A 24,380-nucleotide genomic window follows, 5' to 3' on the forward strand; every position below is an offset into this window, starting at 1 on the left:
ACACGTTGATCAGTATAATTAATATTTTGTTTTCATTTAATATATCCAATTGCGTCTTTTATATCGCCCTTTCACTGGGGTTAAATACTCAAATTGCATTCTCAATCTCAATTTATTACCCCTTGCTGACTGCTGAACTAAACAAAAGCTGCTGCCAAGTCTCAAACATGGGACTAATTGCCAAACCCAGAAAGCTTCACTTACAGTTGCAGCTTCTTAAGATTAAAAAGGAGCCAACTTTGAATTTAAATTGTTACAACATTTGAAGTATGGGATGGCAAGAAATGTGCTTGTTAAGCAAGATTTTGAAACCCTATCTTTCTCAAATTCATCACCTTTTGCCAAGTTATTGGATTGGTGCATTCGATCAAACTCTGTACGCCATGGCCGTTGTGTTCATGCTCGAATTCTTAAATCCCAGTTTGTATCTGAGATTTTTATTCAGAATAGGCTGGTTGATATGTATGGTAAATGTGGGTTTGTTGAGGGTGCACGTAAACTGTTCGATAAAATGCCTCACAGAAACATTTTTACTTATAATTCAGTTTTAAGTGCTTTAACGAGGTGGGGTTTTCTTGATGAAGCTGTTGATGTGTTTTTGGATATCCCTGAGCGTGATCAGTGTTCCTGGAATTCGATGGTATCCGGGTTTGCTCAGCATGATCGGTTTGAAGAGGCGGTGGAGTATTTTGTGGGGATGCACAGAGAGGGTTTTGTGCTGAATCAGTACTCATTTGGTAGTGTGCTTAGTGCTTGTGCTGGGTTAGTGGATTTGGATATGGGGATTCAAGTTCATGCCTTGATGTTGAAGTCTCCGTTTTTGAAGGATGTGTATATGGGGTCTGCACTTGTTGATATGTATGCTAAGTGTGGTGAAGTGGAATGTGCCCGAAAGGTTTTCGATGGGATGGTTGATAGGAACCGGGTGACATGGAATAGTTTGATTACATGTTATGAACAAAATGGTCCTGTGAGTGAAGCTGTAGAGGTATTTGCAAATATGATGGATCATGGGGTGGATCCGGATGAAGTTACACTGGCAAGTGTGGTTAGTGCTTGTGCAACGTTAACATTAGTTAGGGAAGGTAGGGAAATTCATGCTTTGGTTGTGAAAAAGGATAAGTATAGGAATGACCTGATCTTAAGTAATGCATTGGTTGATATGTATGCAAAATGTGGTAGAATTAATGAAGCCAAATTCATCTTTCAAAGTATGCCATCAAGAAATGTGATATCTGAGACAACTATGGTGAGTGGTTATGCGAAAGCAGCAAATGTGGAGACTGCAAACTTTTTGTTTATGAATATGATGGATAAGAACATAGTATCCTGGAATGCACTTATGGCAGGTTATGCTCAAAATGGAGAAAATGAGAAGGCATTGAGCTTGTTTCGCTTATTGAAGAGGGAGTCTGTTTTGCCCACTCATTATACTTTTGGGAATCTCCTCAATGCTTGTGCAAATCTTGCAGACCTGAATCTTGGCATGCAGGCTCATGTACATTTGTTGAAACATGGATTTTGCTTTCGTTCTAGACCAGAGTGTGACATCTTTGTGGGGAATGCTCTTATAGACTTGTACATGAAATGTGGGTCGGTTGAAGATGCATTGCTGGTTTTCAAGTATATGGTTGAAAGAGATCATGTTTCATGGAATTCAATGATTGTAGGTTATGCTCAAAATGGACATGAGATTGAAGCTCTTGAGATGTTCAAGAAGATGATAATATCTGGTGAGAAACCTGATCACATAACAATGATTGGAGTTTTGTGTGCTTGTAGTCATGCTGGTTTGGTGGAAGAGGGTCGCCACTATTTCCGGTCAATGTTTAAGTCGCATGGTTTGGAACCATGGAAGGACCATTACACATGTATGGTTGATCTGCTTGGTCGAGCTGGTTGCTTCGATGAAGCAATAGATTTAATTGAAACTATGCCAATTCAGCCTGATTATGTTGTATGGGCTTCTCTGCTTTCTGCTTGCAAGGTTCATAGAAATGTTGACATGGGGAAGTACGTGGCAGAGAGGCTATTGGGAATCGATCCTACTAATTCTGGTCCTTATGTTCTTCTCTCAAACATGTATGCAGAACTTGGAAGGTGGACGGATGTCACTAGTGTTCGGAAGCTTATGATACAGAAGGGAGTTGTTAAGCAGCCTGGTTGTAGCTGGATTGAAATACAAAGCCATGTAAATGTGTTTATGGTTAAAGACAAAAGTCACCCACAGAATAAAGAGATTTACTCGGTGTTGAAAAATCTAACCAAACAAATCAAACTAGCTGGATATTTTCCTGACCCTATTGATTCAGAGATTGATGAGGAAGAAATCAGTTATGAAGCTGCTTCATATCATTCAATGGATATATAACTAGCTGCTGGCTTTGGGTGAGCCTCTTGTGATATGCCATATGCTTTAATTTTAATCATAGTGTATTTTGTGGTTAAATATTTTAATGCTTCTTTATGCTGGAAACTAAATAATCTAGTACTCCCTCCGTCCCCGAAAGAATGACCCTTATGGCCTAAATCTAGTCCCAAAATGATCATCCCATTTGCATTAAAATACTCTCCAATTTGCAACAATATTTGTGCAAAGTTAGCTTTTCCATGTAAATTTTGTTTTTCCATGTACTTTTATTACTTTCTCTCTCTACTTTTTTGCAAACCCCATGTGAATTTCATTTTCCAATGTACTTTTAATACTATCTTTTTCATTTTCTTAATACCCGCGAAATCAGCCCAAAAGGGTCGTTCTTTCGGGGACGGAGGTAGTAGTATTTTTATATGATTTGCTTGCCATTTCCATGCTCTAAATGCTGTGTCATCCCAAGTATTGGAGACCTGTTACATGTTTCTTCCTATTGTTAGTTGAACTTCTATGCCTACTTCACATCCTTATTCTAACTACTAACCAAATGGTTGAAATTAGATCTATTATAGCTCTTTGTTTCTTGCATTTTCTCTTTCTATCAGGGATTTATTAATACTCTATAGATATTAGCAAAATTCATTGGGATACTTGAGAACTGGAAAATAACTAAATAAGAATAGAACGGTGTGGATTATTATCTTTGGGTAGGTAACTTACTGTATTCATCCCACCTTTTTCCTAAAGAGCTGCATTTGCTTTTAGTAATGTCAAGATGTGTCACTGTAACACAATTTAAGAAAATCAAGAGCTAGGCTTAGCTTGCCTGTGAGAGTTCAGCATCTTCTTGATATCAATTCTTTTATTAAAAGTGGAGTTTAGGATTTCATATTGTCAGGACAAAATTCCTCCATCTGCTGGTTCTGTTGACTTAAGAAAAATATTGATTTCAAAAGTTATGCACCCAGTTGCACAACATCAATGCATAGTACACTAAACTTTTAATAGAAATCTGGTAGTTATTGGTTCTACTTGTTCAAAGTTGCAGGCAACATGAGCATTGGAATTGGTTGGTCAATTAGACATGTATATATATGAGCTATAAGGTGAATGGTGGTGTATAGAATCCAATTTTACAATACAGTTTATATGACATATGCATGAGCTATGTTTGGTTAAATCACCTATATGGGTGTATTAAAGGTGTGATTAGTGACCTAAAAAAGATATTCTGCCATGACTTGTGTACAAACTTGTAGATAGGGTTTTTAGTCTTGGCATCTGCCGCTTTGTCTAATTTTTTTTTCATCTTATAGTTTTTCCGTGCAATTTAAGCATTTCTGTTGAAGAATGAAAATCATTTAGAAGTAAATTTCATGTGCTAGAGACAATATTTTAGATGTTGTATTACGGTTATTAATGACCATTATTTTTTACTGACTAACAAAAAACAATGAAATTCAGTTACATGGAATCATCTGATTGCAGATACCTCCATTTGGGATGTTGATTTTTCAGCATAAAGCATGGAGATCATCTGAACCATGGTAAGTTAAGAGCATGTCATTGCATCTTTCTTGATCATTCATTCAATGTCCAAAATATGCTTCGTAATTCTTTGTATCTTGATAGTCTGGTAAGCTGATTCTTCTGGTTAAACTTTGTTGCTTCAAATAAGAATAAGGGTTTCCTTATTGTAGTTTCTTGATTTATTAGAGGTATATCTAGTTATACTCCATATACAATTGACACTAATGCTTTGTTGTGTAGCATATATAAGGCTCACAATAATATTGGTTTTTTTTTCATTGTTGGATTGTTTCTATGAATAGTCGTATTCTATCACTAATCTTAATAAGCAAGTGTAGTAAACACTTTTGATTTAGATAGTTTTGTTTTGTTCATCTATTCATATTGCTATGAAGAATTTTTTAGTGTACTAATGAGATGAAATACATGAAATTATTAAGATCAGTACCTTTCACTGAACATCATTTTAGAGCTTCCAAACTTGTGGACCCTAGTTTTTTTACCTGCTTTAGGAAAACCAATATATGAGGACAAGAGATGATTCTAATATGTGCCAAAGCTGTCACGATATTTTAAAGAAGACAAAACTAAAATGAAGTAATGGCTTATGAGCCACACATTTCCTTGCTCGTGAACCTCTATTTAGGTATGATGTGCTTCTAGTGATTAAAAGAAGAATAGAGGAAAAGAGAGAAGTGTATCTAAACAAAGTAGCAAAAGTGGTTCACAAACTATATTTCTTCATTTTTACTCTTTCCTTTTTTTATTTTCAGTCTTTCTGTGGAACATATTAACATGAGTTAAGACAATTTCAGGAACTAAATAAGGTCCTCTACCTCTTTTTAAAAAAGTTGAAATATCACTAGATTTGGCATGCTGGTTTAATCATGCATCATAGGATATGAACTCGAGTGCCTTAAAGCATTGATTATTGAATGGCTTCCTAGTAAAAGTTGAATCAACATACTCATTTTTTTTTGACCCACCCCAATTCATTTTGGGACTAAGGCTTTGTTGTTATTGACCCACTCCATCTGTCATTTTACGATTCTCTTATTCATTCACCTTTTTCTTACACTTTCATTTCATTTCTCTTAGAATCAACAGTTTTCTATAAGTTGGTAAAAAAAAGGGTGGGACTAAGGAGTACGCTGCTTTTGGAGTTAGATTGATGTACAGTGGAAATTTACAAGTATTTATGAATCAGATGCTTAATTGCTTAAATTAATGGAAGATCTAAACTTCTGCTGTGGCAGATACAATTATAAAAAATTTAATTTACTATAGAGTGATCATTTCTTGAAAACATAAATTTCTATTTTTTATATTTTTTCTGTCATTAGGTACCTTTCAGTACTGACTAGTACAATAGCCAACTTGGAGTCTTGGACTACCTGATGTGGAACCGGATAAGCACACAGAAATTAGGGGACTATATAAATACTTCGTAAAATGTTACTCTAAGTTAATGAGCAGTGTGATGCAGTATAATTGTTATTACAGTATGATTATAGTTCAGATAAAAATGGTTCCTGATACCAGTAGCTTAACTGGCTACATTGAAAAAGATCAAAATACAAAGCTTGCACTGTAAATACACAATTTCTAAAATAAAATAAGAGCAAAACAACATAAGCAACAAAATTAGCACCCAAGAAAACTACTGGAACCAAACCACTGAACTTTAAGCTTCTTTTTTTAACACCACTTGCAAAACCCAAACAATCCTCTTCATCATTAGTTAATTAGTTACCATGTGATATTGAAGATGATTCCGTTAATAAGTAGAGTCTTCACATGAGACTGTGATGGTTTTTTTGCTGTAAATTTGTTTACTTGTGTGATCTGGTGGGCCACAACTCCTTGAGTTGTAGGCGCTCTCAGCCTCATTTTTCCCTTCCTTTGGCCTCTGGTTTCTTTTAGAGTTTCACCTTATACAGCAAACCTATTAGGTGCATGAGACAAAGAGGGACAGGAGCAAAAAGAAAAGGTTAGAGTAATGCCTTGGACATAGAAAAAACTTAAATATTGCTCAAATAGAAACAGTCTGGTTTGTTTTGTTGTTTGCAAGATAATTTCTAAGGGAAAGAACTGTTGTTATGTACTCCATCTATTCTTTAGAAAAGACACAGCATTGTTATTTCTCTCTTTCTATTTTGATCATAAAAGATTATTTTTCAAATAAACATTTAGCCCCTTATTTTCCTTTTCATAAAGTTGTGAATGCTAATTATAATGTGTATTCAATCTGATAGCTATTTGTAGTCTTTCATAACCTGTCAATTAGAGTTGTTAGATCACTTCATCACTAAGAATTGTTAGTCTTTAAGTGCACCAGGGAACATATGCACCGAAATTATGCGGCAACAATTTGACGAAGGAATGGTCCACATTTGTGTTCATCCCTAGATTGCTATTATATCACTTACGAACACATACTCACACTTTATAATTTCCCGAATAAAAAAAGTTCACCTAATAATATGCCAAAAAATAAATAATTAAAATGTGGGAAAATGATGTTTATCTAGGAAAACTTAGCTTCCTGATATTTTCAATTTCTGTTTTTGGGTTCGAATGAACCACAAGAGCATTACAAATTACAAATGGGGGAGGGGGATTCTTGATATCATTGCTCTGCTAACATCTTCGAAAGAAAATTAATTGAAGTATCAAGACCCTATACAATTATGACTTTGCTGGATGTAAGGACTGATTGTTTTGATGTATAGAGAAAGACAAAGGTAAAGAGATTACCATTTTCAAACAAGGGCACCCTTGAAAGTCCTTTTGGAGCATTTACATCTGAGAATGACATAAGATATGAACCTGTACAGAAAAATGAAGCACACTGTAATCAACACATTCATCCACCTATTCTGCTCACCTAAGCCTTCCTCCTTTAGGACATCCTTCCCACTCATCACACACATCCCAAACATGCTCTCCAAACACTCTGTTGACCCCGAAAATTCGTTGATTAAGAACCCTTCATAAGGGTACTTAAACAAGGACAGATAATGCATCCCAATCCAATATTTTGGGATTTGCTTCTTTGATATAAAGTAGCCTGAGAACAGAAAAAAACGATCCCATCACACCAGAAATTAAAGAGTTTCCAACTATAAAATTTGGCACCAGTGCACTGAAACACACCACAACTGAATTAGCAGTGTAGAGGATTAACCATATGAGCAGCAAGAAGTGTGCGAATGCCATGAACTCCGGCTTTAGACCCACTAACCAATACACTGGAACTGTGAACAAAATGGCTAGGATGAGCAAAAATGGGAGGTACACTATGGCATTCGCAATGACATAAGAAGAGACTCGATAGCTCCCTGAGGAGGTTTCCTTCATTAGTATGTCTCTCTCCTGCAGGAAAATAGGCAGTGCTTCTGTGGTGCAGGTCAGCAAAAATGTTAAGATAAATGCGAATAATCCAACCCTTTCAAATGCCCCTTCCAAATTATGCTTAAGATTATAGAATATGGAACCTAACACCAGCCCTGAAACCAGCATCTGCAGGGTCCTGCAGGCAAACAGCTCTTTTGTCCTGAGAACAAGCTTAGAAAATCTGTGACTTAGGATAATTATTTCCCCCAACCTGGAATTAGCAAAATTGTGGGTTTCAAGCTCAATTCCCATATATGCACTCTCTTCATCCATCACCTTAGATTGCTGAAAGAGCTGTTGAAGGGTCTTTCTCCTCTGCTGTGGGGCAGCTGCAGGAGCTGCTTGTTGCAGTGATGAAGCTGAAATTTCTTCCTCTTGTTGTTGTTGGATTGTTTCCAGGTAATCAATTGCAAATTCTACGACGTTACAATGAGGGAGGAGTTCAAGCCCCATTAGTCTGAGTTTGGACCCAAGCCGATCAACTGTACCATGGTGCAGAACTGTGCCATTTGATAATAACAGGATTGAATTAATCTGCTTCACAATGCGAAAACCAGGTTGATGGATGCTCAAAATGATTGTTCGACCCCTAGTTTCTGCCATATTTTTTAACATGTCAATGATCTGCAGTGCTGAGGTACTGTCTAGCCCTGATGTTGGCTCATCCAGGATTAGCACCTTAGGGTCATGGATCACATCAACACCAATGGAGACTCTCCTGCGCTCTCCTCCAGATATTCCGCGTATCCCATCATTTCCCACCCTGGTATTTGCCACATGATCAAGTCCTAGCTCTTGCATTAATGACTTCACCTTGGAGCTTAATTCCGAAGGCGGGAGTTTCAGCCTTAATTTTGCACTAAACATCAGTGTTTCCTCGACAGTAAGGAGCGGGAACAGCATGTCCTTCTGAGTAACAAACCCTGAAATCTTGTTAAAGTTGGCTGTTTCAGTGACATTGCCATTAATGAGAATTGAACCTGCTTGTGGGGTGAGCTTGCCTGCTAGTATTTCAAGCAAGGAAGATTTTCCTGCACCACTCGGCCCCACGATAGCGAGGATTTCCCATGGCTTTGCTCTGCAATTCACCTGGTTTAGCACTGTTCTCACGCCTGAAGATGATGTTGCTTGATGACCTTGCTGATCAGTCTCTTTCTTGAAGATGCTAAATGGGTTTTCCTTGTTATGACTGTAGATTTTGTAAGTTATGCCTAGTGCTTCAATCTCACAACCTTGTTTCTTCATTGAGCTCTAGTCTCTAGAAGAATATTAGGTGCTCTCTCTCTTTCTCTCTGTCTGTGTGTGTCTTTATAGCTGCTTCTGTATTTTTCTAATCTATGTTTCTGAAGTTTTATAGCTGGAAGTGGCGGAGTTGAATATGTTGGTTGTTTCACAAAAAATCTACGCAACACATTCTTAATTGTACACCCTATTTTTAAAAGTCGGTTTTTAATAATTTGAGTAAACTTTTTCATTCATATACGGTGTAACGACTAACAAGGTAACACTAATACATACACGTATATTCATAACACATTCAGTTTTAAACATAAAAATCTAGCTCATAACACGTATATTCAAAATTGACTTACTACAATTGTATTGTGCACCCGATGCACGCAAGACAGTACAACGTTCTCGAATAATGGGGTGTTTAATATGTTTTGGCTGGAGCCTGGGGTATAACTGAAAACAGTGAGTGGTGTTCTACTATGCTCTTGTGACTGAAATATGGATTCACGTGCTCTGTTACAAGTAGCTCTTCTTTCTTATTTGCGTCTTAAAATGAAATTTGGAGGTTGGCTTTGGAAAATTGTATAGTTCACATGCTAAGCTAAAGTTTGGCATTGGCATTATATACTTGTAGTTTATTTTGTTTTGGTTGTTGTTTTGTGATTTTAATAATACTGTATACAAATTTGTAATCTGTTTGCAATTATAATCCCAAGCTAGCATTATGTAGTCACGGGTGTGACAATTTTTATTTTCTAATACTATATGGTCTATATCCTAACATGACTAAGAAGCAATATAAAATTATAAATACAATTACAATTACAACTACCAGTAAAAGATAAAGAGCATATGATTATGGCTTAAAACAAAAGAAGCTAGATTTAACAGCCACAATCTTTATAACATTAAATTAAATTAAATATTTACATACATTAAAAATGAATTAAATAATTCATGACATTGTTTGTAATTGAATCATATATGGTACAATCAATCATACATTCTTATTTTATTTTTATGTGCTTGCTTGTTTTTGTGATTTTTATCAAGTTTGTATTCGATGCCCAAAGTATGATGAATGTCATTGAAAGAAGAGTGGCCAAGTGTTTCTCTCAAGGGTGTAACCATGTTTAGGACATCCTGGTCGTAAAAAAATTATATTCTTAAGCTAGCGAGTTTATGATCACTAGTTTTAACACTAAACACTTAACCATTGAACTATATCATATTACATGTAAATTTTTTATTATTTATTTTTTTATATAATTTGTGTAAACAATACCTACCACTAAATTGTTCGACTTCAAAAACTAATTATTTCATTAATAATGAATAACCATGCCTTATAAAAAGCTTGACATAACTCTTACAACTAGTATTTGAACAATTATACCTTCTAAAATATTTATTTACTTATAATTCTCAATAATGTTAATTGCCTTTTTTTTTTTAACTTGTAAGAATAGTATGCAAATATTTAAACCAAAATATGTGTTTACATACTTTGTAAGTTTTCTCATTAATACGGTTAACAATTAAAGTTGTAACCTAAGTCCAAATCAAAAGAACTCTCAGACATAATGGATATTACGTATCGCGCTCATTAGCCACCCATTAATAATAGTGGTCAATGATTAGTGTGATTGGGTTGGGCTAAGAACCGAGGTTGCCTATGACTAAGTAACCGTAGACTCGTAGAGTGAGGGAGAACCCAAACTCAATTGTGGGTCAAACGCCATTTGTAAGAAAGGTTTAACTTTGTTAGGGTTTATCTGCTAAAAAAAATCTCAACAAAAATGCAGAGAAGATGTACGACGCCATTGATGCACTCACTTCGAAGCTTCAGCACCACCACTAGTAGTACTAACACTGATAAGATCGTCTCTTCTGTGCTCTTCGAAAGGCTTCCTGTTGTCATCCCCAAAATCGACCCTGTTATTTACGCCTTTCAGGAATTCTCGTAAGCCCTAATTTTTACTACTTTTTTCCGATTTTCAATTTGTTGAAGTGGAAAAGTTTGTCGTTTTTCATTGTTTATTTTAATTCGGGATCAAATGAGCTTGGAATTGAAAAAATTGTTACTTGATTTTTGGTGATTGAATGATGAATTTGATGAAAGTTTAAATGTTTAAATGTATATGGTATAATGAATGTGAAAGTATACTTTTAGAGTTACGATTGTGATTTCTGGAACACATTTTCGGAAAAAAGAAAGATTTATCGAGTGCATTTTTAGGGGCAATTATTGCCTTTTTGCCTGGTGATTGAATAATAAATTTGATGAATTGCTGATATTTGTAAGGTTGAATTTATTTGAAAGAACAAAATTGGACTTCCGATTATGAATTTTAGGGGTACATTTTAGTATAAGATGAATTGGGTTTAGGGGCAGTTTTTGCCTTGAGCTCAGAACAAGTGGTTAAGCAAATGCTATGAGTCACACTTCCTATGGTGCGGCAAAAGAAATGTCATTTTCGGCTTCGATTTTGTGACCTTTGATCGGTTCTGCTCAGAAGATAATTAGTGTTGGAGTTAATTTAGAAGTTAGTCTTTTAATTGGAAGCTTAAGGGGATGGTTCTAGTCTACTGAGGATGAGGACGGATTTGAAACAGCTATGGTTAATAGTCCATTGTTCTGTAACTCTACAAGCCTAATTTATAATTGTCAGCAAAAATGAATATTAGTTTGAACACTGCTATATAGTATATATGTAGTAGGACTTTGAATCGCTTCAAAGCTGAAACTGATATATATCATGTTGCTTGAAATTTGGATGATTGCCTAGGTTACTTTTACATTGGCACTGGGTTAGGATAAATATAACATCTGACAATTGTATTAAGACTCTTCATTATGTCGTGTATAATTGCGTATGTAGTCGTGTTAGATACATAGCGTGACATGGTCTCATAGCCTCATAGGTATGGTCACTGGACACTTTATTTTGGACTGGAAACATGCAAACTTTAAAATAGCTGGTTTTGACTCTAGAAACATGTCCAACACTAGTAGCCATGTGTGAGATTTAGGCAATTAGGCATATGATTGGTATGGCAGAAAATGGATACACAATGAAAAATATGGTGTTTCTAGGATGGGACTAAACCTTATCGAGTGTTCTCAGGAAAGAAGAAAGGAAGGGGGATTGGTAGAACTGTAGAAGCTTCATTCCAAGTTCTACATCATGAATTATCTCAATGGCTCACTTTTTTTATACATGGAAAATATTGTCATGCAACTCACTGCATTTGTTGAGACCTTGTATCTTCTTGGCTCCCATCTGTGAATAAGTGAAATTTAAATATTTAATACCCCGTAATCTGCTGGATATGACTAATGATGCAAGATTTTTCAGAAAATTATGCTATTAAATGTAATAACTTCCGCATATACTGTATTGTAGTAATTTCTTGTGTGTCCTACATAGATAAGTTATTTTGCACCTCATTTAGTGAAGTTTTCTTGTTTGATTATGTATAGGTTTCGATGGAAGCAGCAATATCGACGGGTATATCCTGATGAATTCTATAAGAAATACGAAGCTCGGTAATTGCTTAGTTTTACAATCTTATCTGATCTTTCCCTCATCTAGTTAATGTCATGAGATTGGATATATGTCTCATAGGATAATCGTGAGACTAATTGTTGCAATTTAGGGTTGATGGAAACTATTATCTGTATATCATGTTGTTACAGTTTATGAGTTCCTCCCTCTGTTTCATCACAATTACCATATTTGGTGGAATATAATATTTGTTGCATGCTACAAAAAATGGTTTGGAAACATAATCTACATATATGTCTATTATAATGTTAACCATTTATCTGGCATGATAATTAGTTAACACCCTCTGTGTAGGTGAATTATTGTGTCTAGATGGCTTGTCATATTGGTGTTCTATTTACAAACTGGTTTATTTTTGTCCTGTATTAACGTGCTATAGCTATTGGCAAAATTATGAAAGTGAATTACAATCTAACCCACTAGAGATCAGAGTGATGTAATATTTCAGTTTGTAATTCATTTGTTTGCCTAATTCTGTAATCTAGCTCCAAATGAGTAGAATTTGGCTTGTAGAAGTTGTGAATGACCTAAGCTAAGAAAATATAAGTCTGTGACTGTAACTAATTACAAATCTAGGTTAGGTTTTATTATATATGCATCTTCAGTAAGCTCTTTTCTTGTTCTTCTTGGTGTCAACTCGTGCATTATCCATAAACCTATTACCTACTTATGTTTATCCTCTTTGTTTGCATTTTCTGGCAGAGGAAAGGGTGATTATCAAATTGACTACAAACCAGCTTCACGGATCACTGAAGCTGACAAAGCAAATGATAAAAGGTATTAGAAGGTGTTTCTGTTATGCATAGCATTTTTGTGTCACTAGTTTCTGATACATTAGATCCAATCGGATAGGCTGGCAGAACAAATACTTTTGGATCAAAGGTGATTGGGATTTAGCCACTTTGTTATTGCAGGTGCTGGCTACATACAGCCGACCCCCACCCCATCCTGTCATAAGTGAGAGCCTCTTAGTAGGTTTAATGTCTTTGTTGCAATTTGATGCATGAATTTTACTTGATTACTCATCTTTCTGAATATTACTATACTTGATGCATATATTTGATGCAATTTGATGCATAACTTTACTTGATTACTCATCTTAGTAGGTTTAATAGTTTGAAAAGATTGCTCAGTTACATGATATCCTGTAATTAATCAGTTAAGACTGACTCACATCTTATGGTATTTTTGCCGCTGTTGTCCTCTATTTTTTGCTATCATGTTAAATCAATGATCTCCACTGTTCGATGTACCTTGACATGCTAGTTTTTATCGGCATCTTCTTCCTTGGGATACCAAAAATAATCAAAAGAATAACCTTACTGTGAAGTAAAATTTGCTATAGCTGCTTCGTCCACGTGATTTCAGAGTATGCTGTTAGTGCCCCAAACTTCTTTTCCCATTTTTCCTTTTTTAGCTTTTTAATTTTGGTCATCCTTTGTGTGGACAACTGTATGTGTGAAAAGCTTCATATAAGACCTTTACCTTCCTGTTCGAAAGAGTGGGGATGTGTTTCTGTGAATTGTTATTGTGGGTCTGGAATCCTTGATATATGTTTATGTATAATAAGCATTAAACTATTTCCATTTTTTCCTTTAAGGTCACTGCAAAGAGCTCTAGATCGGAGGCTCTATCTTCTCCTTCATGGAACTTCTTATGGCTCTTCTGATGGGAAGCCTGTTTGGCATTTTCCAGAAAAGGTCTATGATAATGAAGAGACGCTGCGGAAGGTTGGTAATTTTAGAAAGTGGTCTCACGTCTTTGTTTTTTGTCTCTTTTTTTCCCCTCATAATCCACTGCTCATTTCAGTGTGCAGAGTCTGCTCTACAATCTGTTCTCGGTGACCTTACACACACATATTTTGTCGGAAATGCACCCATGGGCCATATCGCTGTACAGGCAGCTGACAAAGCAGATCCATTGAAGGTGTGTCTCAATGTACTGCACAAATAAATTTTCATCTGTTGTAATTTTATGCCTAAAACACAGAAATGAATGATCTTATCCTTTAATTTTTTATAGCAGAAATTCTTCTTCAAATCACAAGTAATTTCAGCGAACAAGATTAACGTTAGTGGATGTGATGATTATGTTTGGGTGACCAAGGATGAACTATTGGAGTATTTCCCTGACCAAGCTGAGTACTTGAAGCAGATGATTATTAGTTGATTGGCATATGGTGGTAACCAAAGATTAAAAGAGTAATATTGTAGACCTCCTTAGCCTTCAACTACTAGAGTACATGTATTGTGATCTGTGGAGTCATCCAAAATTCATGCTAAATTGTGACTTTGTGAGGCGATAGATGATTAAGCTGTTCCAAGTTTTGTTTTGGTTTCCTGAGGAAGATTAGGTTTTCCGTTCGTGGTATCTCAGCAGCGCATCCGAAGTGCAATCTTTTGAAAATAAACTATGCTTCTATTACAAGGCTAATGAAATTTTGTTTGTTAATCTTGTAACTATGACAGTTTAATTGATCAAATATATCCAATGATGTTCACTGAATAGGAAGCACTAAATTATAAATGCAAATATGCTATTTATATATCAAATTCATATGTTTTTTAAGTCGTCATATGTTCTTATATTGAAGATTCTATAACTCCTTTCAAATTGGCAGAAGAGCCCTTGATCAATAGGTGATTTCATATGATTTTACTGATGTATAAGGGCGTGTTCATCCCATAGACTTAACTTTGACTTTCAACAAACTTTTACCTTCTTATTCGGAATACAAAATTATTTACCTTTTTACACTTTAAAATTTAATTGACTTAGAAAAGTTCTTTTGCTTCTAATCAATCACAACATGTTAACTTTTACACTATTCATATGCTATTGTTAATCACATTATTTTAGTTAATAATATATAAGGCTCAAATGTAGTTATATAAAACATTGTTGGGTTAAGTATGATGGATTAAGTTTGATGTATGTTTTTTATTATATCTTCTTACAAGGTAGTTTTAGACAATGATGATCAAAGTTGTGTATGAAGAATTGGAGGGAGTAGCTTTTAGAATTATTTAGCATTGAAGACATTCCTCACACTTGCCAAGACCTCTAAGGCTCTAATTACAAAGGGATACTATCCCCTTCACCAGTTGATCTAAACACTTGGTGGTGTAATACACTCGTTAACATTTAGACTTGTATAGTAGCAAAGAATAATAAGAAACTCTAAATTGATCAAAAATTGCACATTTTAACACCAAAAAAAAAAAAAAAAAAAAAAAAAAAAAAAAAAAAAAAAAAAAAAAAACTCTACTGTCTGTATTATCTAGAAACAGAGGCTAATTTTATGACCCAAATTAACCAAATAGCTTAACTTCAATAAATTCATTATACATGTTGAACGCTCCTAAACAATGTGCATCATTCCTAACTCACTGCATTGCAACCAAAGACCTGCAATTTGGCAGAGTTCTTCATTCTCACTTCATAAAAACATCCTTCATTCTCAACTCTTTCATATCGAACCGCCTTGTTGAGTTGTATTCCAAATGCAACTTCATTGAGAGTGCCCAGAAAGCTTTTGATGATCTCCCTGAGAAGAATAGTTTTTCTTGGAACACAATTATATCTGGGTATTCTAAAAATGGTCTTTTTGATCATGCACACCAACTGCTTGATAAATTGCCTGAACCAGATATTGTCAGCTACAATTCTGTAGTTTCTGGGTTAGCCCATTATGGGTTTTTTACTGATTCTTTGTCTTTTTTCAAGAAGATGCAAAATGTGTGTACTGGGTTTGGGTTGTTCTTGGATGAGTATACAATTGTCAGTGCTGTTAGTAGTTGTGCTGTTTTGGGTTCCAAAAATATGTTGCAACAACTTCATAGTGTGGTGATTATGCTTGGATTAGAGTATGATGTTGTCGTATGTAATGCTTTGATTGATGGTTATGGTAAATGTGGTCATCCTGATTTATCTTACTCGATATTTGCTCGAATGCCTGAACGAGATATTGTGTCATGGACTTCGATGGTTTCTGCCTATGCCAGAGCGTCTAGGATGGAAGATGCTTGCCTGGTTTTTCAGCAAATGCCTGTAAAGAATTCAGTATCTTGGACTGCATTGATCACGGGTTTTTTCTCAAAATGGAGGAGGAATTGAAGCTCTCAATCTCTTTGATCGGATGCAGAAAGATGAGGTTCCACCTAGCGCCTTTACATATGTTGCTGTGTTCGGTGCTTGTGCTGATTTAGCACTCATAGAGAAAGGGAAACAACTTCATGGTCGAATCATTAGATCAAACACCAGAGTTCCGTTGATGAATTCTTTTATCTATAACGCTTTGATTAACATGTATTGCAAGTGTGGAAACATGAGATCAGCAAGGCTGGTTTTCGAGAGGATGCCAGAAAAGAATGATGTTTCTTGGAACTCCATTATAAATGGGTTGGCTTATAACGGACATAATGAAGAATCAGTTGAAATGTTTGAAAGGATGATTGTAGCAAAAGTAAAGCCTAATGAAGTCACATTTCTCGGAGTGTTATCCGCTTGTTGCCACACAGGTCTAGTTGATGAAGGCATGAGAATTCTCAACTTAATGACAAAGCATGGTTTGAAGCCAAGACCAGAACACTGTGCTATCATGATTGATTTGCTTGGAAGGAAGAACAGACTTAACGATGCAGTAGAGCTTATTGAGAGAGCTCCTGCTGTTTCTGATCATGTTGGAATGTGGGGTGCACTCTTAGGTGCTTGCCGGGTCCATGGAAACACGGATCTTGCTCGTAAGGCTGCAGAAATGCTATTTAAATTGGAGCCAAGTAATGCTGCAAGATATGTAATGCTGTCTAACGTTTATGCAGCAGGTAAAAGATGGGATGATTCTCGTCATGTGAGAAGGCTTATGGGTGAGAAAGGATTGAGAAAAGACGCGGGTTTAAGTTGGATTGAAGTAAAGAATATCAGGCATGAATTCGTTGCCAAAGACATGTCACATAGTTTTCGAGAACATATATATGAAGTTATCCATGAACTGGTGGATCAGATGAGTGAAGTGGGATATTGTCCTTGTGTTGAGATAGGTCTTGAAGAAGATGAATTGAGTGATTATGATCCAGGTTTTTTTATATGACTTAATCAACTACTGATTATTTCTGATCATGTAATAGTGTGGTTTCATCCCTCTGCTTTTTCTTCAATTTCAGCTGTAAAATCATCTACCTCAACTAATTTGTGAAACCCAAAAATGAGGTTTCGGGAGTAATCCATTGGGTCAAAAAAATATGCGATTTCGTGTAAATAGACTAACTATGCATGTTATATACATTACACTCATTTTATTCAAGTTTTTGCCTTAATATTTAAATTGTATAAATTTTCCAAACAATGTAGGAAGAAAGTGATTGAAGTTGTACATAAAATGATGCTAACATACAAGCGGTGTATAAAAATAATATAATTGTCTTTATCTTATTCCAAATTGCAAGAGAGTTTACATAAATGAATCTTCAATATCTGCACCAACTCCAAATTGTTTTCTATGTATTTTTAAGGGTAGCTCACGTTCTCACCGGCTAATTCAGAACGTACTTAAATCTGACTAATTCGAATTCAATTTGAGTCGGGCTCCAGTTAAAGGGAAAGTTCTCACAACAAATGATGTTGCATTTCAAGCTCTTATTGGTTTATGGTCAATTTTGTTGAGGTCATTTGTTCCGCCTTCCTTCTACTACAATGGCTATCTCTAGATACCATGATTTTAAAAAGGAAATAAAAAATACATAAGGAATTCATCATAGATTGAATTGAATGAAGTATACAAATTGTTACAAAACTTCTCCCAAGTCCTAATATAAAATAATACAGAGAGCAATTTGTACCCTTTTGAGTACAAGAATACACATTCCGCTTCTTTGATAAGACAAGCTGTTAACAGAGCTGAATTAAGTGCAATCAGCATATATACAAAGGCAATTAACAGTAAACACATATGACCTGAACCTAAACATCATAATGTATTTCTTTTTGTTCCTCTGGAAACAGCTTTTTATGAAAAGGCAAGTTGTCAATCTTTCTCGAGACTATAAATTCATCGTCATTCAACTCCCAAAAAGACCAACTTCTTGTTAGCAGGCTTCGGTAACAAAAATAATTAGCTACAAAACACTACTGCTATTTTCTAAAACCTCATTCACCAAACAACAATTAGCTCTTTTCTTCCTTCCTTCATAAAAAATAAAAAAAATAAAAATTAGCTCTTTTCTTCCTCTTCAGTGTCACAAAGAACAGCTCCTCTGTTTTTAGCTCTGCAGGGAGTACAAGACATTGATTAAGATAGCTTAAAATTTTTAAGCAGTGTAAAGCACAAACAGCAAAAAGGTCTAAGTTAACAGCTACTAATAGCAGATACAGCATACCTGCGGTATGCAGGTACAACACGATGAACAACTTTAGCAGATTTTGCTTCAGCAACTGCCTGTTTATCTGGGGTGAAGAAGAGAATACAAGAAGTCAAATTTGTTCTCAAAGCATTTACAAGGCAGAAGTAACAATTACAACAGCTAACTTCAGATCTGGGCCAGTTTATTAAGTGCTTGTCAAGTTAAGATTGTTCGACATAATTGAGGGCCGAATAGATGATTTTCCATGGTTCCAAATTAAAGGTTCTTTTTTTTTTTTTTGGGTGTTCCTCATAATTTATTTACGGAGTACTAAAGATTCGCCAGCTTTGAGCAAGAGCGTAAACCCTTAAATGGCGTTGCCATGGTGGTGGGGGTGAGTGACTGAGTTCTGTGAATGAGATTTACAAAAATGTAAACTTATATGATTAGAAACAATGTCATTTGTAAGTTTGAGCAAGGGTATTATAGTTTGCTGCAAAAATATCATTAAATAGTAAAACATTCCTGAAAAGTTGTTTTGAATAGCTCAAATTTGGAGCTTCTAATTCTCATCTTTGCCAAAGCTATTTTGGGCTTCCGTAGAAACAGAAACAACATTAATTTTAATCCCCACCCACCCCAACAATTGGCCTAATCACTGAGAAAGTTGGCCAAAAGCACTTAACTCCTTAGACTGCTTAATCAGTACAAAGAAAAAGGATGCCAAAGATGAAGGCCAAATTAACAACTGAAAAGCCTTGTATTCACGACTCGCAGTTCTATTTTTTTCTTTCTTTGGGAGAGGAAAATGATTGAAGACAATAAATCCCAGTAAACTAGTCAAGTGTGCATGGAGGAGTCTGCTAATCAAACAAAAGATTACATTCACAAAAGAAAAGAAAATTTTCCAAATGAAACATAATGCTCCGTAATATATTCGCAAAAATTTTTGGTTTAGAGAAGATAATGATTCAGATAAAATGTGATTATAGGAATAAGATTTGCTGGTCTAGCGGAGTAAAAAGGTATCAAGATGAAAGAATAGATGATAGAATAATCAAGAAAATTACATTCACCAAACAAATTCAAAGTGGTTTTAAAGAGATGTCCTTACTTTAAAAGAAGGATCATACTAGCCTCTCCAAGGACTGTTGAATAGTAACCAACTAACCATAGAATAATGGCTACAAAGAGGATTCAGGATACATTTTTATGGCATAAAATAAAAACAAATGTTAGTTAATTAAAATTACATACCTGAGGAATTCAGTGCAGCAGTAACAGATGCAGTGTCGGAGTACATAGGAAAAACTACATTCCCACTCCCTGTTGTTTTCTGTAGCCTTTGCTGGTCCGACTGCATCATATCAAGCTTCCTCTTAACTGCTTGGCTCTTTTCCTAAGGGACGGAGAAAAAAAATGATGGTCCAAGAAAAAAAAAAAAAAAAAAAAAAAAAAAGAAGAAAGAAATTTAAGAAGAAAGAAGCTTGAGGATTGATGCAGATCCCACAACATATGATACCAACTAAAGCAAATGTTAATTCTTTCACATCTACTTGATAAGCAATTGGCACACTAATATCTGGATGAGAAGCAACGCTTGAAACTTAAATAAAGCAATATAGCAAAAGAAAATTACACATAATCATCAACAGTCCTCAAAATCCAAGATTTATGGTATCTTCCTTTAACATGGACTAAAAAGCATTTAGTGCAGCTATGAAACCAAAAATTAGCAATGACCATTGTGACCAACGAATGCCATCTAATTACAGTGTAAAAATATATTATGACCTAGACAGGAATCCTAAGAAACGGATAATGCAGCAAAAGATATATTATGACATAAACTAATATACCTTTTCTGCAGAAATCATTTGGGTCAATTGACAGCAGCGCTCTTGCTCTGGATAAACATTCAAACCAACTGTTTAATGAAAGTTGCACAGAATTGTAGACATGAAGTTGACAGGAAAGCATGAAGGCAAAAAAAATTCAAGATTATCATAGCAATATAGCATTGCAATGCATACTTCTCAACCAAAAAACAAAATACTAAGTAAAATCAATATGAAAATTTCACCTATCCGTTCCAATGAGATGGATAAAACATGCCATCTTTATTATATACTTCATTTTCGTAGTTCGGTACTACTTGTCTACGTGCTTTAATTTAGGGTCTACATAGAATTACCTATCTGCTATCTCCAATAGTCCAATTACAGCAGAGGTGAAGTTTCACAAAGGCACAAAGTTATCTCCCAGCTTTGCTCGAGAAAGACACTTATGGGAAATTGGAATCAAAATGACAAAGAAAGTCATTTAAAAACTTGATGCAAGAGATACTTCCTCTTGCAAAGATAGAAAGAGAAACGGAAGATGAAATCTCACTATATACACAGATAATACCATTTTTTCATGGATAATATGTCACCAATCCTATAAGATTCTTTGTTCGTGTGGGGGGGGGGGGGGGTTGAGGCTCTGTGGTTCATTTAGATGTTATTTAGAAGTTATTTGAATTCATAGCTTTACAAGCGTAGAATACAACTTACAGTAGAGAAAACAATTTCTCAATGCAGATTTTAACTCAGCTCAGAATAGACGAAAACAATGCTCATTCAACCTGCATACTACAGGTATGGGGCCAAGCCGGCCAACACCAACTAGCTTCAAGCAGCTTTGTCAGGCATCTAATACACACAAAAAAAAAATGTTCATGACTATTTGTCTGTCTTTTCTTTACTGATTAGACGTTGCAAATTTCGGGAGAAAATTTCTTTCTCCTCACTTTGATTCAGAATTTTAGCATCACAAGTTTATCTTTGATTCCAATGCGAAGTTCACCCAAAGGCTAGAACTGAAGTATGATTCCTCAGGTTTATATTCTGAGATGTATTAACAGTCACATTATAATGAGCTTCTTATTGTGACAAAGGCTGGGTTAAGTGTCTAAAATATTAATAACTTTTAGTCAATGTCAGTACATGTAATAATGTTGTAAATGGCACTTCAATCTGCCGAAGTATTCTAAGTTAATACCTTTCCTATATTGGTCATCATGCCAAAATAAGTGAAGTAGACTAGCAAGTAGACTAGAAAAGGAAGTATAGCAAATGGAAGCAGGAAAAACCTTTTACAAAAGATTCTTGCAGGATATTGTATGCCCTGTAGAGCTCCAATGACATATTTGCCACAGCTCCACTTGCAGAAGAAGGTCCAAGCTTAGTAAGTGAAATAGATATTAAGGGCATTCCTTTAGTTTTACGAGCAATCAATTTTGCAGATGTAACCCCTACAACAAAGTAAAAATTGACAATATATTAGATTTTTGCAACTTGAGTCAAGATCAAAAGTTATAAGCAGATATGGAGCATGAAACAGATGCCGGATCACACATAGATTTTTTTTATTTTTTTTAATGATGATCACACATAGATATATCATCATAAATCACATAGTAAGAAAAATCGGTCAATTCTGGGGAAAAAATCAAGCTAGCTGACAACAATCTTATGAAAAATAGAAACATCATGGAAAAATGCTATTGACATAACAAAGACATCAAGTTATTGACTTCTTGTCAGCATCATAAGTTCAGAGCCCAAGAAAGTTGGTAAGGCACAATCCACAAAAACTCGACAAAAAAAAATATAATCAAGAGAACAATTCAAAAAACATTTACGAAGGAGAAAGTGGTAGGCTTGTAAAAGGATCAAAGGAACAGAAAGCAGAAGGAATTTTTTTAATTTAAAACATCATTATTATGGGCAGTTCAACAGATAAGTTAGTGCTTCAGCAACTCACTGAGTGTTTCTTTATAACAAAAGGAAAAAATAAAATAAAGGAGCCATGCTGAAACAGATTGTTTTTTTAGGTAAAAAAAAAAATACCACTTAATTTAGGCTGCCAATCCATAATAAGCTTCACATCTTTTGATGTAAAAGAAGCAATTACATAATTCATAAAGTCAGAGCAGGAACCACCGATGCCTATGCTATCTCTCTGCACAAAGATAAACCAAGTTAACATGAATAATTAAAAAGTAAAAATATCATGAAGGGCATTAAGCTTTAATCCATGTACTCATATGCCAAATCTCACACTATCTGGAGGAATCAGAACTGCAACTATAAAAAATCCTCTATCCACATGCTATATTCAAATAATATACTATAAACTTTTCTACTCTCGGACCAGGACGAAAGGTCGTAAAGATTAGGAATGAGAGAAGATCTAAAATGAATACGACAAAGTTTTAAGGATTTATTATCCCTATAACTGCCCTAATATGTGCAAGTGGAATATTGAACCAAAGTACTACCAATAACAGTGAAACCTGCAAGAAACACAAGAATAAACAATAGTGGCAAATTACCACCTCAAATATTTAGTCATACCAAACTGCTTCCTTAATATTCACCGAAAACAACCCATTAACCAAGGCTTCCCTTCTAAGGATCATATTATTTGCAACATTTAATACAATGAACGTATCCTATTATTTGCAACACATGTTTTCTCTCCCAAAGTTGTCATTTCTTTCTATCTCTCTCCTCATCACATGCATCACTATCTTTCTCTCTTCATTTAACACCCACAAATAAATTTTGCCTAGGAGTCCATGCAACCCTCCAAAATTGCAAATAATAAGAGACAGAGGTAGTATATCTTTATAGACTTGTTTTCTTGATTCATCAATGTCCATCTCATAATATGTCTTTCTAAACTATGGCTCACATACTCAATGGTAAGATATTGAAGTACCACCAAAACATTTTATTTGCCAATTTTCTAGCCCTAACAGTATACTAAATACATATAAAACCCTTAATTCACTAAATAAATAATTCGCCCGATATCTGGTGAAATTAATACCAAAATAAACATTTTGGAACCAATTTGCCTTACAACAAATGATATAACTTGCTACAATTATAAGTTAAGAGGGTTAATTCAACACTGCAACAAACTAAATGGAACAATGCGATACTTATACTTCAGTGTTTTAATTATAGCATTTGAACAACATTAAAAATATACAGGCATATGGAATTCTGAAAAACGCCCCCAAAATTGTCAACTATACATACAATGATCAATGGACATGATTATAGAACCCATTTCTTGAATCCACCTCATCACAACAGGGTTTTTTAGGGTTTCATCCAAAAAATAGCTATAAAATTACCCAGAAAACTACCACAAGTCCACAAGTATTAACATGTATATGAAATTCTGAAAAAAGCCCCCAAAATGCCAAATTTCACATACATCGATCAAGGACATGATATTAGAACCCATTTCTTAAACCCCATCTCATCACAGTAGGTTTTTTTACTTTTTGGGGTTTGATTATAAAAAATAAAAAAAATAAAAAAAAAAAAAAAAAAAAAAAGTTAAAAGTACCCAGAAAAATTCCACAAATTTGGATTTTTTGCAGCTAAATTTCTGAAAATAAGGAAGAAAAAGAATTTATACCATGTCATCGAGTTGGTGAACAGAGCGAAGAGCCTCCCAAGTGTAGGAACGAAAATCAGTGACATGAAAAGCGAGGTGAGAGGAGTCAACTGCAAAAACCCTGAACAAAAATGGGTTCAACGCCGTAACTCCATCGCCATTAGAGGTAGCAGAAGTTACAAACTCTGGTTTTGCTTCGCCGAAAATGGGTTGAAATTCTTCCAAATCAAACCCCATTTTCATGTATTGGTCCTCGAACCCGTTGCCTTAGTAGTATATATTGTCTTTTGAATTTTGAAGGGGAAGAGGGTGTCAGGGTGTGGGGGATTTTTTTGTGTGGCTCCACTTCACGTGATCGAATTACTTGAGTTATTCAGTTAGAGATTACTCGAGCTAGCTTAACCGAGTAATCCCTGAACGAGTAATCCGCTGAATAACTCTTAACCGAGTAACCTCTCAAGTAACCCCTAACTGAACCCCCCA

General features: G+C 35.1%; 3 protein-coding genes and 2 pseudogenes across 5 annotated transcripts; 3 read left to right on the forward strand and 2 right to left on the reverse strand.

The window, feature by feature from the left end:
• The first annotated feature begins 96 nt into the window (after positions 1–96).
• LOC110695164 (pentatricopeptide repeat-containing protein At2g13600-like) lies at positions 97–7,775 on the forward strand. Of its 2 annotated transcripts, XR_002506031.1 has the most exons (3): positions 97–2,388; positions 3,860–3,918; positions 7,697–7,775. XR_002506031.1 is itself a non-coding variant. In XM_021872382.1 (2 exons), the coding sequence occupies exon 1, from the start codon at positions 275–277 to the stop codon at positions 2,369–2,371; it is 2,097 nt and encodes a 698-aa protein (XP_021728074.1). In that variant the 5' UTR covers positions 97–274; the 3' UTR covers positions 2,372–2,388; positions 3,860–5,302. The 2 variants fall into 2 exon arrangements, 1 of the variants encoding a protein (XP_021728074.1); XM_021872382.1 differs by lacking the exon at positions 7,697–7,775 and having other exon boundaries at positions 3,860–5,302.
• Positions 5,393–9,219, reverse strand: LOC110695165 (annotated as a pseudogene).
• Positions 9,220–10,221: 1,002 nt separating this feature from the next.
• Positions 10,222–14,631, forward strand: LOC110695167 (39S ribosomal protein L46, mitochondrial-like). Of its 2 annotated transcripts, none has more exons than XM_021872383.1 (6): positions 10,222–10,493; positions 12,015–12,080; positions 12,802–12,876; positions 13,700–13,829; positions 13,909–14,025; positions 14,122–14,631. In XM_021872383.1, the coding sequence occupies exons 1-6, from the start codon at positions 10,330–10,332 to the stop codon at positions 14,266–14,268; spliced, it is 699 nt and encodes a 232-aa protein (XP_021728075.1). In that variant the 5' UTR covers positions 10,222–10,329; the 3' UTR covers positions 14,269–14,631. The 2 variants fall into 2 exon arrangements, with proteins under 2 accessions (XP_021728075.1, XP_021728076.1); XM_021872384.1 differs by having other exon boundaries at positions 14,125–14,631.
• A 313-nt stretch (positions 14,632–14,944) lies between these two features.
• On the forward strand, positions 14,945–17,532 carry LOC110695166 (annotated as a pseudogene).
• Positions 17,533–17,827: 295 nt separating this feature from the next.
• LOC110695168 lies at positions 17,828–24,181 on the reverse strand. The gene is made up of 7 exons (XM_021872385.1): positions 23,919–24,181; positions 22,331–22,442; positions 21,571–21,732; positions 20,297–20,343; positions 19,695–19,836; positions 18,474–18,540; positions 17,828–18,362 (listed from the first exon to the last, which is right to left on the reverse strand). The coding sequence occupies exons 1-7, from the start codon at positions 24,138–24,140 to the stop codon at positions 18,308–18,310; spliced, it is 807 nt and encodes a 268-aa protein (XP_021728077.1). The 5' UTR covers positions 24,141–24,181; the 3' UTR covers positions 17,828–18,307.
• Positions 24,182–24,380: the final 199 nt, after the last annotated feature.

Source organism: Chenopodium quinoa, unplaced genomic scaffold (assembly GCF_001683475.1).
Source record: "Chenopodium quinoa cultivar QQ74 unplaced genomic scaffold, ASM168347v1, whole genome shotgun sequence".
NCBI classification, from domain to species: domain Eukaryota; kingdom Viridiplantae; phylum Streptophyta; class Magnoliopsida; order Caryophyllales; family Amaranthaceae; genus Chenopodium; species Chenopodium quinoa.

What these genes read in the sequence shown, in the direction of transcription:
- LOC110695164 (XM_021872382.1), top strand. Translation starts at nt 275, where the DNA reads ATGGCAAGAAATGTGCTTGTTAAGCAAGATTTTGAAACCCTATCTTTC.
- LOC110695167 (XM_021872383.1), top strand. Translation starts at nt 10,330, where the DNA reads ATGCAGAGAAGATGTACGACGCCATTGATGCACTCACTTCGAAGCTTC. An exon ending in ATGAAGAGACGCTGCGGAAG is followed by an intron (nt 13,830 to 13,908) that starts GTTGGTAATTTT and finishes TGCTCATTTCAG; the next exon opens with TGTGCAGAGTCTGCTCTACA. An exon ending in ACAAAGCAGATCCATTGAAG is followed by an intron (nt 14,026 to 14,121) that starts GTGTGTCTCAAT and finishes AATTTTTTATAG; the next exon opens with CAGAAATTCTTCTTCAAATC.
- LOC110695168 (XM_021872385.1), bottom strand. Translation starts at nt 24,140, where the DNA reads ATGAAAATGGGGTTTGATTTGGAAGAATTTCAACCCATTTTCGGCGAA. An exon ending in TTCACCAACTCGATGACATG is followed by an intron (nt 22,443 to 23,918) that starts GTATAAATTCTT and finishes ATCTTTGTGCAG; the next exon opens with AGAGATAGCATAGGCATCGG. An exon ending in TTGGCAGCCTAAATTAAGTG is followed by an intron (nt 21,733 to 22,330) that starts GTATTTTTTTTT and finishes ACTTTGTTGTAG; the next exon opens with GGGTTACATCTGCAAAATTG.